At 29.0% G+C, this 18,468-nt stretch overlaps 1 protein-coding gene across 5 annotated transcripts in view; it reads right to left on the bottom strand.

The window, feature by feature from the left end:
• Nucleotides 1–1,167: 1,167 nt before the first annotated feature.
• nrv3 (nervana 3) overlaps nucleotides 1,168–18,468 on the bottom strand; it is an 85,848-nt gene continuing 68,547 nt past the window's right edge. For all 5 annotated transcript variants that reach the window (XM_036361814.2, XM_070106796.1, XM_036361811.2 and 2 more), the window contains exon 8: nucleotides 1,168–8,552. In XM_036361814.2, coding sequence (XP_036217707.1) covers nucleotides 8,449–8,552 — 104 coding nt within the window. In that variant the 3' untranslated portion in view covers nucleotides 1,168–8,448. The remainder of the gene's footprint in view (nucleotides 8,553–18,468) is intronic.

The raw sequence follows: 18,468 nt of genomic DNA, 5'->3' as shown, positions 1-18,468 counted from the left end.
ATCTCTTTGATGTTGTGTTGTATTGCGCGAGAATTTTCATACGTTCCAATACCCAGCTCAACAATGAAAACGCGTTAATCATACCCTATTTGATCGTCTTACGGGAGTTGTGGCGTGTTTACCATATATGTATGCAATATTTCTAGGTGATGTCATGAAGTGGTTATGTTGAGTTATGGCCGATTTTTGTGTTACATGTTGCTTAGACGTTGTGACGATCACTGACGCTCGTACTGACCGTTCTTAACGCATGCATATTTGATTTTTTTTATTATATTATAAAATTTTTTTATTTCAACAACTGAGTAGGTCAAATTTGCGAAAATGCATTAGAAATTTATAAAACTACAGACACATTTTTTGAAGCGCATATAAAGCTTGTTAAAATTGTTAATTTTTTCAAACCCATTATTGTTGTTGCCAACTACAGCGAATTGTTATCATTTTTAATCTTTTATATGATATTATTTGCATGCAATAATTAAGTGTTTTAAACATTAAAAATTTAATATGCATATAAATAAGCATACATAGTGTGTGCATGGATGGGTAGAAGGTATATGTGTACACTGTTTTTATGAATGGATGTGTGTGTGTGTGAGTAGCATTGCATACACTCAAATAATTTTTACATACATTTGTGTAAAAAATGGCAGTTTATTCTCCTCTCTCATTATTAATACGAACATTTCCAACCTTATATGTGTATGTTAACGTGGTTATCCGTACAACACAACGTGCAAAGAAATGATGTTATTCGTAGGCTTGGCATTACACATATGAAATATATACGTGCTATGAAAGTAAAATAGAATGCTTGGAACGTTTGGAATTGTCGAAACACTCATAACAAATAATGAAAAGTAAAATTAAACGTTTGGAACGTTGGAATTTTCGAACACACATATAATAGTTGTTGAAAATACAACTTTATTTCAATTTATAAGTGTTTTACGCTTATGTGGAACCAGTGAAATATTTAAACACAGGCACAACAATCGCTAGTCTAATACAAAGCGTGAAATTTAATGTCTTTGAGAAATCATTAAGGTATTTTCAATTAATTTGCATTCGAATGCGAAAAAATTTATTTTTTCAAACAAATTTATTGCGAATACATTATTTTGAGTGTTGAATAGAACATTTGGAATAAAAAATTATTATAAATATTTCTAATTTTCTATAAACGAAGCATATTATCAATTGCAACTTCACATCTTTTCAAATAATGCAATTTAAAAAATACCACACCACTTTATTGTGGAAACTCAAAATTTTTCAGACACCGCACACAATTTGCATGCTGCTTTAATAGCAACACACAGAAAAAAAATAATTTGGAAAGAGTTTGAAAATTTCGGAATATCCCACATAATTTGAATGCTGCATTCATTTAGAACACAAGGAAAAAAAATTGATTAAGGGAACGTTTTGAAATTTTCGAAACATTTTCCACAATTTGAAAGCTGCATTTTTTTTAAACACAAAGTACTAAATTTATTATGGGAGCCTTTTGGAATTTTTGCAACATCTTAAGGCTGCATTCTTTTAAAATGCAAAAAAAAAATTTTAATATAGAAACAGTTTGGAATTTTCGAAACTCCCACATAATTTGTAGGCCAAATTTAATAAATCTGATTTCAGTTGGAACACAAAAAACAAAATTATAATTAGGAAACAATCTGGAATTTTCGAAACATCCAGCCAACATTTAAAGGCTGCATTCACCACAAACCAAAAAATTGAATATGGTAACAATCATTAGAAAATTTCGAAACAACCCACACAATTTGTATGCCGCTTTCATTTGAAACACAAACAACCAAATTTAATAAATTTCAGCTCGCTTTGCAATTTCCAACGCATTCCTGTTCACTAGCTCGCTATTTGTTATCAGTATTTCTTTAAGAAATTAATAGTATGTAAGTATGACTACTTAATTTTGTTGTTCTTTTATTATTATTATTATCATAATTATATTTATTTAGTTAGTAGCATACGAAAAAACATTTACTAGCAAAAGGTTAACATTGTTTTCAATTATCATCATTAGCAATTTTTTCGTTCGTTGCAATACAACACTGCTGCTCTCAACACCCGCACTCTACCAAATAATGCTTACTCAGCTTTATGATATTTTTTGAATTTGTTTACAACAAATTAAACACTCACCACATGCTACTTTTGCTGCATTATTATTTATAATGTGTACATTAATATATAGTAAGTATATATAATTTAATGCTAATTCAAATTAAATTATAAACATTAATTGTTATGTATTTTTAATACGTGTGTGTGTATTGCCATTATTCACGCTGCATGGCAGTTACGTTAACGTTACCAGACAACTCAACGCTAATGCTTACGAAAGTAACATTACTTCAGCAGCTAACGCTTACATTTGCATTGCATTGTTTTCGCTGTTGTTGTTGTCAACGATTACATGGCGTCAGTTTATCGTCACAACGTTAAAATAACAATTTGTTGTTCTTTAACGTAATAAAACGTAACGGCTTTTGCACAAAAAAGCGAAAGTGTTCAAAAATATCACACTTACACAATAAGTTAAGTGGAGTGTGTGTTACATGTGTGGAGAGCATGCGTGCGAGAGCGGTACATACATACATACGTACACTCGTATTACATATATATACATACATATACATTTATGTTTGATTAGGCAGTTTAAATTTGCAGTTAATAACGCTGCGCGGCACTTTACATCATCATTATACATGCACATACCTACAGTGTGTTACAAACGTGTCGAAAACAATCAGCACAGCACAGCGTGAAAAGCCCGTTGCATACATATACATACACATGTATAGTATAGTTACTTAATTAATTTTTTTGTTTTTTTTTTGTTCTTTCTCTCTAGCATTTTGAATTAATTAGTACTTGCTTTTGCTTACTGCTGTCATACAAATCATATACATACATATATATTTATTGTTTATATTTCTTTTTTGCTTGATTTTTTTTCTGACTATATACGAAATTACACACAGCTTACAATTGTTTATTTGTATTTACTCTTTTATATGCTATTTTATTCTCATTTAAATTTCTGATAATGCATTTTACTCATTTTCTTTTATTTATTATTAAAAATTTATTTACGCACTTTTATTTGCAATATTTTACTAAACATGATTTTCAATATTTGAGTGATTGTGTGAGTATGTGTATCGTAATTTTACGCATGAGTAAATGGGGGAGCGGCATGAGCGCAGCGGAAAGAAATTTCAATGCAAATATAAATGACTCAAATGAATGAGTGAGGTTGCTGTCAACGCTTAAGAATTGAGTAAAAATTACGGTTGTGAACTTCGCTAAAAAGTGAAAGGAATTATTTGAGAGCGCGTACAGTACATCAAATTGAAGTTGTTTTTAGAGTTTTGGGTTAACTAAGCAATATGTCACTCAGCTGCTGTAACTTCCTTTAACGAATGAGTATATTGTGCTTTTTATTGTATTGTGTTTTACTTCATTTTCTAGCTGGTGGGCATTTACTTCTAATTAGGTGTATATTTTAGTTTCGAAAAATTTAATTTTAGACGCCGTAAAGCTGGTTGGTAACTCGTTCTCCTGCGTTTGGGTGGGTGGAAAATGCATAGGCGCGTTAAATAAATTATTATTAATATATTACAATTAAGTGTCCATACTTTTGTTGGCAGAAAAAGTTTAAGGAACTTTATTTTGTATATGTTAAAACAAATGGTTTTCGAATTTACGCTTTGCTAATGCAAAAGTGTTAAAATCAAAGCTATTGCTGTCTTGGCTAAAGTGAGCACGGGGATTGAAGGTGACAGTCTTGGCTAAAGCACTGAGAACAAATGTTTGAGAAATGGTTTTGGAGTTAAAATAATGAAATTAGTTAATAATTGTTTAATAAATTGGAAGATTATTAAAAATAAAATAAATTATACAATAAAAATATGGTTCTGAAAAAATTTAGATTTAAAATTTTATAAAAAAAATACATTTAAATTTGTTTTCATAAAAATATATTTTTATATAAACAAAAAATTTTAAATTTTATGAAAAAAATTATTTTTATGATATTATAAAACAAATGGTTTTCGAATTTACGCTTTGCTAACGTGAAAGGTTTGCAAATCACAGGTGTTGTGAGAAAATGTTTGATAAATGGTTTTGGAGTAAAAATAACAAAACAAAACTTAAAATTAATAGATTCGGAGATTATTAAAGAAAAATTAAAGATATAGATGTGAAAAAAAAGGTATTTTAAAATAATTAAATTCAAAGAAAAAATTTTATATATAAATAATTAAAGTAAAAATAAATAATTGGTTTATTAAAAACACTGCAATTTATATAAAATAACAAATAAAACATATTTTTATGTAAAAAAATATTTTTTAAATTTATGAAAAAAAATTAAATTCAAATTGGTTTTCATCATAAAAATATAGTTTAATATAAAATAAAACAAAATATGATATTTTTAAAAAAAATTTAAATTTTAAATTTTATCAAAAAAATATATTTATGAAAAAGATTTAAATTGTAATATTTGTAAATATATAAATTTTTTATGAAAAAAAGTAATTTCAAATTTAATAAAAGTATATAATTTTTTTATGGAATATTTGAATATACTTTTTATATTTTTATGAAAAAAATTTTGTTTTTATTTTTATTTAATAAAAAATTGTATATTTATATATCAAACTTTAAAATTGAAATTTAATTTAAAATTTTTATTGAATTATAATAAATAAAGCAAAAAAAAAAAAATGCTAAAAGAGTCAGCAAAGCAAAAGTTGTTTTAAAAATGCAAAAACTCTAAAATTGTAAATAAAATAACATAATTTTTTTGGGTTTTCAACATTATTATTTAGCTTCAAGAACAAATTTTCAAACAATTACACATAACTTGTATGTGTGTTTTAGAGATTCGTTGCAGTGTTGCTAAGCGTACAGTGTAAAAAGTCAGAATACTTAATTCGAACACAGTTTAAGTACAGCTTTATAAAATAGCTATCGAAAAATCATAACAAGAATGTATATCTTTTTATTATAAAATTTTTAACTTTCGGGCGCATAGAAAAACTTGTACTACAACAAAAAATTTGAATATATTTTTAATTTTTTACTGCAATGTGTTCCTTTTGTGTGGTTTGTTGTTGTTTGGGTTTTGTGTACTTTACGTACGCTTAATTATTTTGCTTTTTCTCTTGCTTTATTTGCTATTATTTCGTTTGAATTATTTTATATTTTTGTTTGAAAAATTTTCTATTATAAATAATTTGCTTCATTCTTAACAGCAAACTGTCTTAAATTGAATTATAATTCATTTTTAACTATTTGCTAATATTTTCGCTTACTTAATTTCTTCTCTTTTTTTTGTTTGTTTTAATATCTCGCTAGTGTAATAAGTGAAGAGGATTATTACTTTGTATTTTAAGTTGTCATTTTTTAAATATTATATATTAATTTTATTTATGTTATACTTTTATTATTTATGCTTATATATTATATTTTATAATTAACTTATTTTGGTTTTATTTTTTTTTAACGTCAATTATATTTTCACTATTTGTTTGTATTAATTTTTATTAGCTTTTTGTCTGTTGTTAGCATTGGCATTTGTGTGCTTCATTGCTAGCTGCTTTGTTTATTATTTTTATTATTATTTATTTTTAATTTGCTAAAATAATGCATTTTTTTCTCAAATTTTATTTAAAATTTTACAACTCATGTATCTTTTAGCTTATTTTTTTATAAGCTGTATATTTTTTTTTATATTTTTTGCTTTAATTTATGCTTAAGTTTTTAATCTTTTTATTTAATTTAAATTTTACTAAACTTTTATGCTGCCTGCTTGCTTTATTTATTATATTTTATTAATAAATTTATTTTAATATATGTATATATATTTTTTTAAGGGGGAGGCGCTTAAATTTTAATAACAAATTTAAACAAAGTTTTCTTTGCATAACTTGCACTTTTTTTAAATACTAATAATAATTTAATTTATTTAAAGTTTAACTTTCGCTGTCTTTAAACAGCTTTTGCAGCGTACGTTCATACATATTTTTATGTGGGTGAGTGTTTGTGTTATTGGCATGATTATTTTTCCTTTTATGGTTGTGTTGGTTAGCTGTATATGCAGTTTGGGGACGTGGTTAGTTTATTTTAGCAATACATATATCCTGGTATGCCTACATAAAGATATATTATATGTTTGTTAGACTGTTAGGGCAGGTCAAAATGTGATTTTGTTTAAAAAAAAACATATTTGCTTCCAATCAAAATTTAAAAAAAAATAATTTTTTATTCTATATGCTTTCCAAAATAATACCATGCGATTTTCTTGTCATCACATTTTTTTGAAACAATAGCTGTAAAACACTAAATTAGTTTGCTTGACATTTTTTTATATTTAATTTTCCGGTCAATCAAATTTTTTAAAATAGGAGCTATTTATTTTAAATTATATGCAATAAAACTGTCAATCAAACTAACAAGAATGAAAAAAATGTCATGCTTTTTGGACAATAAATTGTTGTAAAACATTTCTTTGCTTTTAAATTAATTTGCATGACATATTTTTGCATACTCTTCAGGCATGTTTAAATTTAGAAACACATTTTTTTTAAACAATTGCTGCAAAATATTGCTTTGTTAATAATAATTAGTAATATTAGTTTGCTTTAAATTTAAATTTAAAATTTTAAAAAATGTCACGCCACATTCTGTCAATTAAATTTTTTTAAAACAATTACTGTAAAACATTTTTGCTTGTAAATAAGTTTGCTTGATATTTTTATTGCATGAGATTTTGCTTGTAAACAAAATATGTATGTAATTTAATTTGCAATTAAAGCATTAATATTTTTTGTAATAGTTTTATTAATTAATTAATACTATTTGCACTTTGCTACTTCACTTTTGCTTCTGCTTGGCGCTTTACATACCTACAAATGTTTTTTTGTAATTGAAATATTTTTAATTTTTTTGCAAAATTGCTGTCCTGTGTAAGCATGTTGTTGATTTTTCTGTTATATATTTGTTTGTTTTTGTGGATTTTTGTATTTTTTCGCTGCGCTCGTTTTCGTTAATTACCTTTTTAATTAATTTTAATCATAATCATAATAATAATAATCTTTTTTAAACTTGCATTCACTAGTCAAAAATATCAACAAATCCTATTAAGTATTTTCAATAATTAAATTCTACTGATTTTCAAAACCTTGTTTTTGTTTTTGCTTTTAATTTACTTAAGTAAGCATAAAAGTAAAGAAATAAGTACGAAAGAAGCGTTTGTATTTATTATCAAAATTGTTAGCGCTGTTGCACGCTTTATTTAAAGCAATTATTTCTTTTAACTACATACATACATATCTGTTTGTGGTTTTGGGTACTAAATACCATAAATCGTATTTATTTCATAATTTATTGCGCAAAATAAAATTAATTACAAATAATCATATTTTTCGGTTGCTGCTGTTGCTTTTTATTATTTTTTATATTTTTGTCTTTTTTACCATTTTTTTTTTTGTGTCTCCAAAAATTAATATATATACGAGTACGTATGTACATATGTATTGAATGATGCCTTGTTACGCTTTGTCTATTAAATTAAATACTTTAATTCTTATTGTTTATGCATTTTCATTTAATTATTTGTATTTTTTTTTTGTTTGCTCTCGCTCTATTTAGCAGTGTTGCCGCAGTGTTTTTGTAACCTTTATTTATTTTTGTTTGTTTCAATTTGTTATGTGTACTGTGTGTTTAAATGTTTTCGTTCTCGCAAAACAAATATTTAGCAATTTTATATTTCAAATATTTGCTTTTACTATTTTGCACACATTTTTAAGTATTTTCTTTGTATTATAGCCTTTAATTTTGTTGTTGTTGTTGTTGTCACTGCTCGCACATGCACTATGAAAATAGCGCTTTTAATATAATTTTATTTATATATTCTTTTTTATATTTTCGTCTTGCTGTTCATATTCTTTGGTTGTTGCTGTATTTTTCATGCATTCATCTTCAGCTTGCTCCTAGCTTGCTCTCACATTCAATCCTTCAAGCACATAGCTACATCTCACATTAGCCTTCATTATACAGACTCTCTCTTTCTCTCTCTCTCTCTATCTCCTTCCCTATTCTTCCTTTATGCTGCTTTAACCTAACCTTTGCCTGTTTTGCCCTTCCCTGCATGTTTCTTGACTTAATTTTGCTACTATTTTGTTGCTGTTTGTTTTTTTTTTGTTTTTATTTCTGTTATTGTTTTCTTTCAATAACTGTAGTCCATTTTTATTTACTGCTGCGTTTATTATTTCCTCTGCTTAGTATTCTCTTTGTTTTTTTGTTGTTGTTGTTTATTCTTTTTGTTTTGTTTTGTGTGGTTGTAATGGTTTTTTATTAATTTATTTTCTGTGCTTTGTTCACTTATTGGCTGCGCGCAAGCTCTTAATCAACCATCAATTCGAAGTGGACGGATCCTTTCCTTTCTTGGCGATCGTGTTTGATGTTGCTTGCCCAGGCTTTGCATTCAATGTTAATTAAAACGCCGGCTATAGAAAGAATGAAGAGAGATAATGTATGGAACATGGTTTATAAATATCAATTAGAGAAAAAATATGTTAAATAATTCGAAAATTTAGAAAGGCAGTTTGAATGTCAATTGAACTTTGTAATAACTTCCGTGCAGGCAAAGCCAATTTTAATATGAACGGAATTTTCTAAACAACTTTTAATTTCAATTTTTATATGAGTGAAACGAACAGAATTTTCGAAACACCAATTCATTTAATTTTACATCGTTTCTGAAAGACTAACATTCTCAAAAAAAATAATTCCGAAAAACTGAGTTTTACAATTTGAATGTCAATTGAAATTTGTAATAACGAATACTTTCCCTAATTAAGTTGACTTAAAAAGGGTTAAACATCTATTCATTCTATTTTTATATGAACGCAATGAACGGAATTTTCGAAACACCACTTCGTATTGTTTTTTTTTTACAGTGAAGTATGCCACAAACAAAAATATCACTCATCAGATATTATTATTTTATACTAAAATTTTTTTAACAATAAAAGTAAACGATTTTTTTTTGCTTTTTTCATCATTTTTATTCAACAATATATTTCAAAATATTAAAGGAATATATTTATTAATTATGGTATCTGGGCTGATTCGTGGACCGATTTCACACATATTTGACATTATAGATTGACCAATATTTTCAGTTATGGTCCGATTTCGACAGTTTTTAGATGCGAGATGGCATACCTTAAAAGCACTGTTTATGAAAGGTCGATAACTGATCAATTAGATACAGGTATAACACTATATCTAGCAAGAGTCCTAATTTGCCTATCATATATGATTATATTTACTTGTACTTCAAGTAGCCAAATTGTAAAGGAAGCGGAAACGGAACCGTGACAACGACGTTCATTTCCACGCAGATGAAAATTAAATGTCAACCACAAACAATACCTCACATACTTAAGTGGAACAAGTAATAATAAGGCAAACAATAATAAGTAAAGAAATGTGAATAAAACTGGCACAATGGTTAAGTAGAATGCATGATGGAATTATATGTAGGTATATATTCTTATATAAGTATGTATATGAAATATGTACCACAAGCGCAAAGAAAAGTTGAGCAAGTACAAGCGCTTATGTGTGTATAATTTTCAATTTAGGTGTACTGTCCACATTACATAGCGGGAAAACTTTTCTTATTTTTAATTTTATATATAAGTACAGTAATTGTGTACACATATACATACATGTATTTTATTTTGGGTGGATAGAAAAACTATTTTTTTTTGCACAAATATATCTCGTTTATTAAGTTTGTAGGCAATTGCCTTCTCTACAAAAATGCTTCCTTAAAATTATTTCGTAAACCTCATCGTTCAAAAACTATTTAGTTATTAGATGTTTCAATTTCCTACATACATATGTACTAGAGCTCTTGGTATTCGTTTAACCGGATAGGGCATTATTCGAATAATTCGGTTTGCATTATCCAGATAGTCGTAAGTTGTCGACTATACGGTTTATTGCTCAATTCCGACTGTTCGGTTAACCGATCGTTGTCGACTATACAAATAGTAAGCATTCATTAAAAAAAACCAAAATCAAAGGCAGCTTGGATTTCAAAAAATGTTCATTTATTCAAATCCTCGCAGCAGAGCAACTATTCGGTTAGTATTCGAATAATAGGTTTTCAGGTTATTCGAATAATTTTATGTACAAATATATCAGAACGAGAATTTTTCAAAATGCAGATACTGATGATATTCATTTTTCTTTTCAATAATAAAGAAAACAAGATAAAGCATTAACTTCGGTTGAACCGAAGCTATAATAACCTTTACAACTAAAAAAGATTCCTAACAAGAACTTGATTTTGATCGGTCAGTTTAAATGGCAGATATATGCTATAGTGATCCGATCTAAACAATTTGTTTGGAGATTGTACCGTTGTCTTGGATAGTATTCCACGCTAAACTTCATGAAGATATCTTGTCAAATAAATAAGTTTTCCATACAAGGGCTTGATTCTGATCGGTCGGTTTGTATGGCAGCTATATTTTATAGTGGTCCGATATCGGCGATTCCGACAAGTGAACAACTGCTTGAGGAGAAAGTGACGTGCGCAAAATTTTAGTTCCATATCTCGAAAACTAAGGGACTAGTTTCTGTATATACAGACAGACGGATAGGATCTCCAACGTTTTCTTCTGGGTTGCAAACTTTAGATACCCTAAGCTCATATTTAGAGCGAATTTTTTTTGAAATGTCTACCAATCAATTTTTGTAAAAAAAATAATCGATTTTTCGACCCACCCTAATCACTAGGTTACATACTTGAGTGACTGAAAGGTGTTCGCTGTCGCTAGGAAATTTGTACTTCTTCTTCTCATATTCTTTATTGTTTGCCACAAGTGCTTTTCGTTGTTTTTAAGCACACAAATATAATATAAAATATCACACACACACACATATCACATGGATATACAACTGCAAAAGTATTATGTGTGTACAATACAATCAAATAAATGTAGCCTTGAAGCATTTAATGTGACAATTGCAGTGAGCAAACATCAACAGTAACTACACGCACACATATGTATACACATATATAAAAACGTGAAACGGTTGGAGTGAAATGCCCGCAGCGTTGACAAGCGCCAAGCACAATGTGACATGTAAAAAGTTGCTCATACGCCCTGGAGTACGCAAGTTGTACGTAGTTGCTGGCACGCAGCGGAAGGCGTGTGGCGTATAGAAAGTGGACAAATGTCCACATACAGTTAAATTTAAAAATAGTGAGATATATTTATACGCAAACTGCAAAAAAATCATTGTGTGTACGTCTATATGATATATGTATATATAACGGTATAGAAAATTGTCAAGCAATTGAAAATCAAATTCTTGTATTTTCCTGCGCCAGTTCACGTATTTTCTTGGAATCCCGTTCTAATATTTTATTTCTATGTATTTTCGGTGAAATTTCTTGTCACAATTGTTCTCTAACGTTCTTGTTGTTTGGTTTTATTTTTTTTATTTTTGGTAAGCAATCAAACTGCTAGCGTACAATTTTTACTTTTGCTTTAATTTGAAAAAATAAGTCTTGCTATTGTTCAGCATGCTGACCACAGTTGGTTAGTCGATATTTATTTTTATTTCAGTTCTCCAAATAAGCTTGTACACATTTTTTGAGTATTCTCAGAGCATTTATGGTCATACATAATAATAAAAGAAAAGTATGAATAAACTTGAGTGAGTTAACACATATAATAGTTCATATTTAAACACTTCAAGAAGTACTGTTCAAAATTTAAAAATATATTTATTTATGTTAGATCTAGTCAAAATAAATAAATAATTTTATCTACAGATATTTGCGATCGGGTTATGTTATATGCCGTTGGATAAAATAGATTATGTACTGAAAAAACTTCTCAGACATTTTTGTGACTCAGTATTGTTTGAGAACGTGTCAACGATAACAGGTGTCCAGTAAAAAGATAATACGCCATATTGTAACATTTTTTTTTCGATAAAGTCGAAAATGCAAGCCAGACAACTGAAAATGTAAAAAGTATTATTGTCCTGGTACTGTAACAGCATCATGTGCAGTTTGGTTTCGTCGATTCCGTTTCGGTAATTTTGGTGTCAAAAGTAATCCACGCTCTGGCTCATTATCGAAAATATCGATGAAATAATACAATAGTTCGACCTCTTAGATCGAACTTCCATCTCCGAATCGAAGTTTAATTGCAACAACATCGATCCATTTCTAGAGCGATGGTTACCAATGACAAAAACGGTTCACTTACGACAACGTCCAGCGAAAACGGTCGTGGTCGAATAACGGAGAGCTTACGTCCGCGTTGGTTAAGTCAGGATTGACGGTCCAGAAGGTTCTGCTATGTATTTGGAGAGATTGGCAGGGAATAATTTACCTTGAGCTACTTCCCTACAACCAAACTCTTAATTTAGATATTAATTACTGTTAACAGTTCGACCTTCTGAAGGAAGCAATCGTCCTGATCTGCCACCAAGCGATAACTACCTGCTCCTGTTTATAGCAAATGATTTTACTGGTGAAAATCGACAGTTCAAGGTTTTTGCCAATTGGGACGAGGGTTTCTATGAGAGTGGCAATATGAAACTACCTTCCAAATGGCAACAAGCTGTCGAGCAAACCGGTACATATTACACATAAATCGAATGATTTTAACAATGCTTAATAAAACCTTAATTTTATTGAAAAAGTAATGAATTTCTTTGTACAATATTTTTTATATACCTAGATATGTGAGCTAAAACAAGTTATATACCGATTGTACCGTTTTGTGCTTCGATGAAAATTCATCGCAAATTCTATTATCATGTTCAGTATATTGGACCTATAAGAAGGTATGGTAAAATATATGCTGCAATCCTGCCACTACCATTTGTTGTGATTTCCTCACGAATATTTTTGACTGTTGCAGGGATCTACAAATTTTAAGTGAATTCCGAGCGGTTAAGGCTTTATCAGGACTTGGCAGTTTTTGTAAAACCTCCAACAAAATAGCTGGGTCAAGTTATATATCGATATCATTTTATTTTTCGGAGTGAATTTCCAGAATTTCCAAAAAGGATTGCTTATATTTTAAAGGTATAGAACTACCTTTTTCATATAAAGCATGCAGCAAAGTAAACTGACCAATATTTTAACATAATTAGTTACCTTTTTTATATAAAGCATGCATGAAAGTAAAAAGTAAACTGACCAATATTTTAACATAATTAGTTACCAATATGTATAGTTTTTATAGTGTTGCAACAGAATTCAGCAAATCGCGTGGACCAAAATTTACATTACGAGCAAATTTAGCAATGTTGCCAAATACTGGGAACAGTGCTTCCCAAAATTGTATTTTTAGGGTTGTTAACTGTGTTCTCAAGTACACTGGCATTAGTGGCCTTCCGCAAAGTAAAATCCTGTTATACTCTCCAACAAAAGCATAACGGTAACTGAAATCTAATAGCCTTCTGTACAAGTCTTTTATAAACCCCAGAGCAGTCTACCTCCTTTTAACTACTAGTTGTAGAAAACTAAAAAATTGAGAGTTCGATCACAATTAGGAGAAAAATTTAATTTAGAAAATTGTATTGTGATTGTGAAATTAATTTCTTTTATTATATTTATTATCTCATACCAAATTTTTGCAGAGTGAAACTTTTAAGCTGGAAACTACCATCATTTCTATAACATTTCAATCAATGTAGTACATGTTACCTCGTTTTACCACAAACCGCTTAATTTTAATTGAGTTTCACTTATGGTAAAACGAACCCGCAGAAATAGTATTACTTTTACCACAAGAACCGCAAAAAGCAGAAATTCTTAAACCTTACAAGCAATCATGACACTTTAGCACACAAGTTAAAATATACATGCTGGTTTTATGCACAGCTTGCAGAGAAAACTATTATGTCATATATATATGGTACATATATATGTATATACGCACACCCTTTTGTATATGTTATATCTATCTGCTTGTATATAACGCTTATCTGTTGTGGGGATTCGACAAAATTCCAGCAACAACTTCATTTCATGCATCTTTTAGTTGATTTGGGTACTTCAGCATATTCAGTGGTTGCTGTGCGTCCACACACTATATATAAATATATTATATAAGCATACTATACATTTAATCTATCACATACTTGCAAGCTCCTCACATACACTGCAGTTCGCTAACTATTCCTACGATGAAGTGTTGGTCGGGTTTAAGGGTCATCGTCGACTCTGCGCCCTTAAGTGCTGCAGTGTTTTTGGGTATCGCAAAGTTTGTGGTTATTATTGTTATTCGTGTCGTACTTGTGCGTAATCCTAGTTCATTCTTATTATTCTGCTTAATCATTAATTTACTATTATCAAAGTATTTTATTAGTAGAGACCTGCACGCTCTGTTGCAAATTACTCTAAGTTAGCTAAAATCCCTCAAAGTCAACAAAAAGTTATAAGGAACTGTAATTTTTCGAATATCAATTTATTTGATGACATAATTGAATATTTATCCCACTTTTTGTTACTGTAGGAGGATATATAAAAATTTGTTTTGTATTTATTTCTTAAATTTAAGCAAATATTGTATATTATTTCATTCTAGTATCTAATAAATGGTTTGAAAAAAGATGGATTTATTCTGAGGACACTAGTCAATACTGCATGGAGTACCACATGGGTAGCCTGATTGAAATAGTTTTATAAATCTTTAAATTACTATCGATCGAACAAAACAATCATTGAAAAAAGTTTGAAAATGGGCGAAATCGAGTACTGTGGTGCTTTAAACACATTTTAATAGCAAACGAAAGTTTTTTAAAGAGTTTTAAAACTATTGAGCTCGTTTAAAGGGTCGCTTACTCGAAATAAAACTAAAATTTATGATGCTGTCGACAAGTATCAACGTCTCTTTAAGCCAGAAACTCATTTGATTAGTGAAAGAACACACAGACTAAGACCTCAATGAAAAAGAAAAAAAAAACATTCCTATGAGCAATCGTTTAGCCTTACTTTCTGGTATTGAGAGCTCAGGAGCTTCTTGAGTACGACATGAATATCGAAAGAACTCTACCGAAATTAATTTTTGTCAACCTAGAACTGGTGCTAGGTCGGACCTAGAAACGTTTTATATGGACCAATTAGTAAAAAGAAACAAAGCAGAACTCTTCTTGTTAATTAACATGGCAATCGATATCCAAAGTAATATTAATTGTATAATTTTTTATTTACTGAATTTACATTGAGTAAACAACTCTCACTTTGAAAATCTCCTATTATATCCACTTTAGTATTGAACAGGCTAACAAAGCACTCTCTGAATAAGATTCAGCGATCTGAGCATTATCAACGATTTAACGATAAGCTTTATAGTGCCAAAAAGATAGAAATATTATCTTGAAAAACTATAAAGTTCAGAGGTATATTTTATGCGTTATCGTCCGAGTTCCTTTCAAATTCTTTAGTATGTATCACAAAGGATTTATAAGAAACATGACGATTTTCCTACTTTCCGTTTATTTTACCTCGTACCGATAACAATATATGAGATAAAATTAAGCGAATATGCTGCTATAAGTCATTTAATTTTAAAATTTGTTAACTTCTTCGTGTAGCTCTTATATACAGAGAATGCTGTGTGGATAGTCAGTCTCAGATAACGAGTGAAATAACTTATTGAAACTGGATGTGGATTTTACATATACCACAAGTGGAATCTGGTATCAAAAACGTGACGACCTTCAAACAAGGATCTCACTGATTCTGTCAAATTTTATTTCTAATAAATATATTATTCCCACTTTTATATCAGTTACTTTTTATTAGAGAGAGTATTTATTATCATTTCAGCCTGAACATGGACATTACACTCTTCTCTGCTTATTTTTAGTATCATAGTACTGACATTGTTCTTGATGGTAGATGTCGCTAAGCTTTGTTGGTTGTGTGACCGTGCTTATGCACCTGTGTGTGTTTTATTTAGGTTTTTCTAAAAGCAGAAACCGATATTCGGAAGTTTTGCGATGAAGAACCCTAGAAGATAAGTGGAGTAATTGATAATTGATTATAATTGGTAATTTAAGTCGGGTAAAAATTTAGAAGAATCAACCTCGTTTATATACTATATTTTAGGTGAGATAATTTAACTCTATAATATGTATACCCTTTTTATCCTCTAAAAGCGTCGAAATAAGGCTTCATTTTATGCATACATATACATACATATATATAACATTGTATTGGTTAATTGCTTGTGTTCCAAAACAAATAGATCAATTTAAGCATCAATTTTGTATGAAAGCCTGTCAAAGTTTCTCTTTTCCAGTTTATATGTTTCAATATATATATATATGTATATTAGGGTGTTAGTTATTTCTCAAGCTGATTTTTTTTTTGTAGACGCCCCTGAGGTTTCAGTTTTTGCCCTTAAAAAAATATTCAACGTAAAAATCATTCTTTATTTTCAATTTAAACCGCGCTTAAATAATTTTACTTTTTCGAGGTAGTTAGCATGGGATTTTTTGATCTTTTGCAATAATTTTTTTAACCTATAACTTTTAACCTTTAACTTGGAAAATATTATATTTTAATATAAAATTAAGCTTTCTACAAAAAAAAAAAAACAAAATATTTTTGTTCCATAGAAATATTCCATTAAAAGTTATACGCAGTTAAAGTTATGCATCAAAAGTACTGTATTCATATAGTGCACCATGTCGTCATTCCATGTATAACTTTGACTGCATATAACTTTTAAAAAAATATTTTTGTGGAACAACCATGCAGACAGTTTTTGTAAAAATTTTGTACCTTTAAAGTTATAGTTTTACTTTATTTATGCAAAATATCAAAAAATCCCATATTACATATGTTACATATATGTTAAGGGAACAGAAACATGATTTAGGCACGGCTTAAATTGAAAATAAAGTGTTTGTTTACGTTGGATATTGCATTTAGGGCAAAAACTGAAACTTCTGTGGAAGTCTGCAAACCAAAAAAAAAACACAAAATCAATTTGGGTAATAACAGACACCCAAATAAATATATATAATATAAAAATCTATTGAGAAAGCATCACTGCGTTTTGTCTACGCCCGTGGTTTGCCGTGATTGACTATCAGTAAGTTGTTTGCAATCAAACTGATATTTTCCTACATCGTTTGTTTACCTTTTATTTCAATTTATACCATTTATTTGATTTCTGCTGCACTGCTTGCTTTATTGATTGATTTAAACTGTACACCATGGGGGTAGGCAATATTGTATGCCTTTTAATGTAGTACAATTCATTTGTGGTGTGTTGATTTTTTCGATTGTGTTTTGTTATGTTATGTTATTTTATATATGCTACGTTATTTTATATATTTAAATATATAATATTTCGTCCTTACGGTACTATTTATACTACACATTTATATTTCAAATTATACCCCACACACAACAATTGTGTAAAAAAATTCAAGCTAATAGGTCTGTATACGTACACACATACATATGGTACATACAGGGGCGAGATATTACCTACTGACACATATGTATATAATTTATACTCCCCTAAACTCAGTTTCTTCCCTATATACATGCACATGTCTATCTATAGTTCCCCAAGCACAATCACCAACATATTGTTCACTCATTTTAATAATTAAGTGGCTTTGTATGTATTTTATTATTAAACATGTCTATACATACTTACATGTGTACGCAATTAAAATATTGTAATGATAATCTATTTAAATACATACTATTTTGTACAACAAAGGACATTAAGGCCACCATTGTTTTGACTGAAGCATGGCATTAATAAGAAAATTATTTATTTATAGCATACATATAGGCGGCATTTATTTAATAGACAGCCATTGTAGTACATATATCACAAACTACTTGTATATGCGTATATGGTAATACATGTAAGTAAAAAAGAAATCGTTTTTTTTATAACCTTTTTTCATGTAACGGTTGTTTGTAACAGGATTATGAAGGATATGCAGGCTTTTACATATATAATTTTATGTAATGAAAGTGTAAGTTAAGTTAAGTAATTATAAATCTTACTGCGCACCGTTACGCAACTAAAAACAGTAAATTAAGGAATTCGTAGTTAGGGGAAGATTTCAAGTTTATTTACGACCGGCTAAAAGTTCTTGTTATATTGAATAAAACGAATATCGGAAGCACTTCACGTAATAAGACTTTTGAGCTATCCAATGGGTCTATAATTAAAGACGTTGCAACCTAGTCAGAATTTATTTACAAATACGTACACTTAAAATGATAACTTTCTTTAAAAAATGCTTGCATTCTCTTCTAAGATACTGAACGGGGTAGACTTAGAAGAAGAAGCTCGATTTAGGAATGTCACACGTAAAAGTCATCATGGACCGAAT

Source organism: Bactrocera oleae, chromosome 3 (genome assembly GCF_042242935.1).
Source record: "Bactrocera oleae isolate idBacOlea1 chromosome 3, idBacOlea1, whole genome shotgun sequence".
NCBI classification, from domain to species: domain Eukaryota; kingdom Metazoa; phylum Arthropoda; class Insecta; order Diptera; family Tephritidae; genus Bactrocera; species Bactrocera oleae.
Note: the sequence above shows the minus strand (reverse complement) of the source record. Positions and strands in the feature narration are given on the sequence as shown.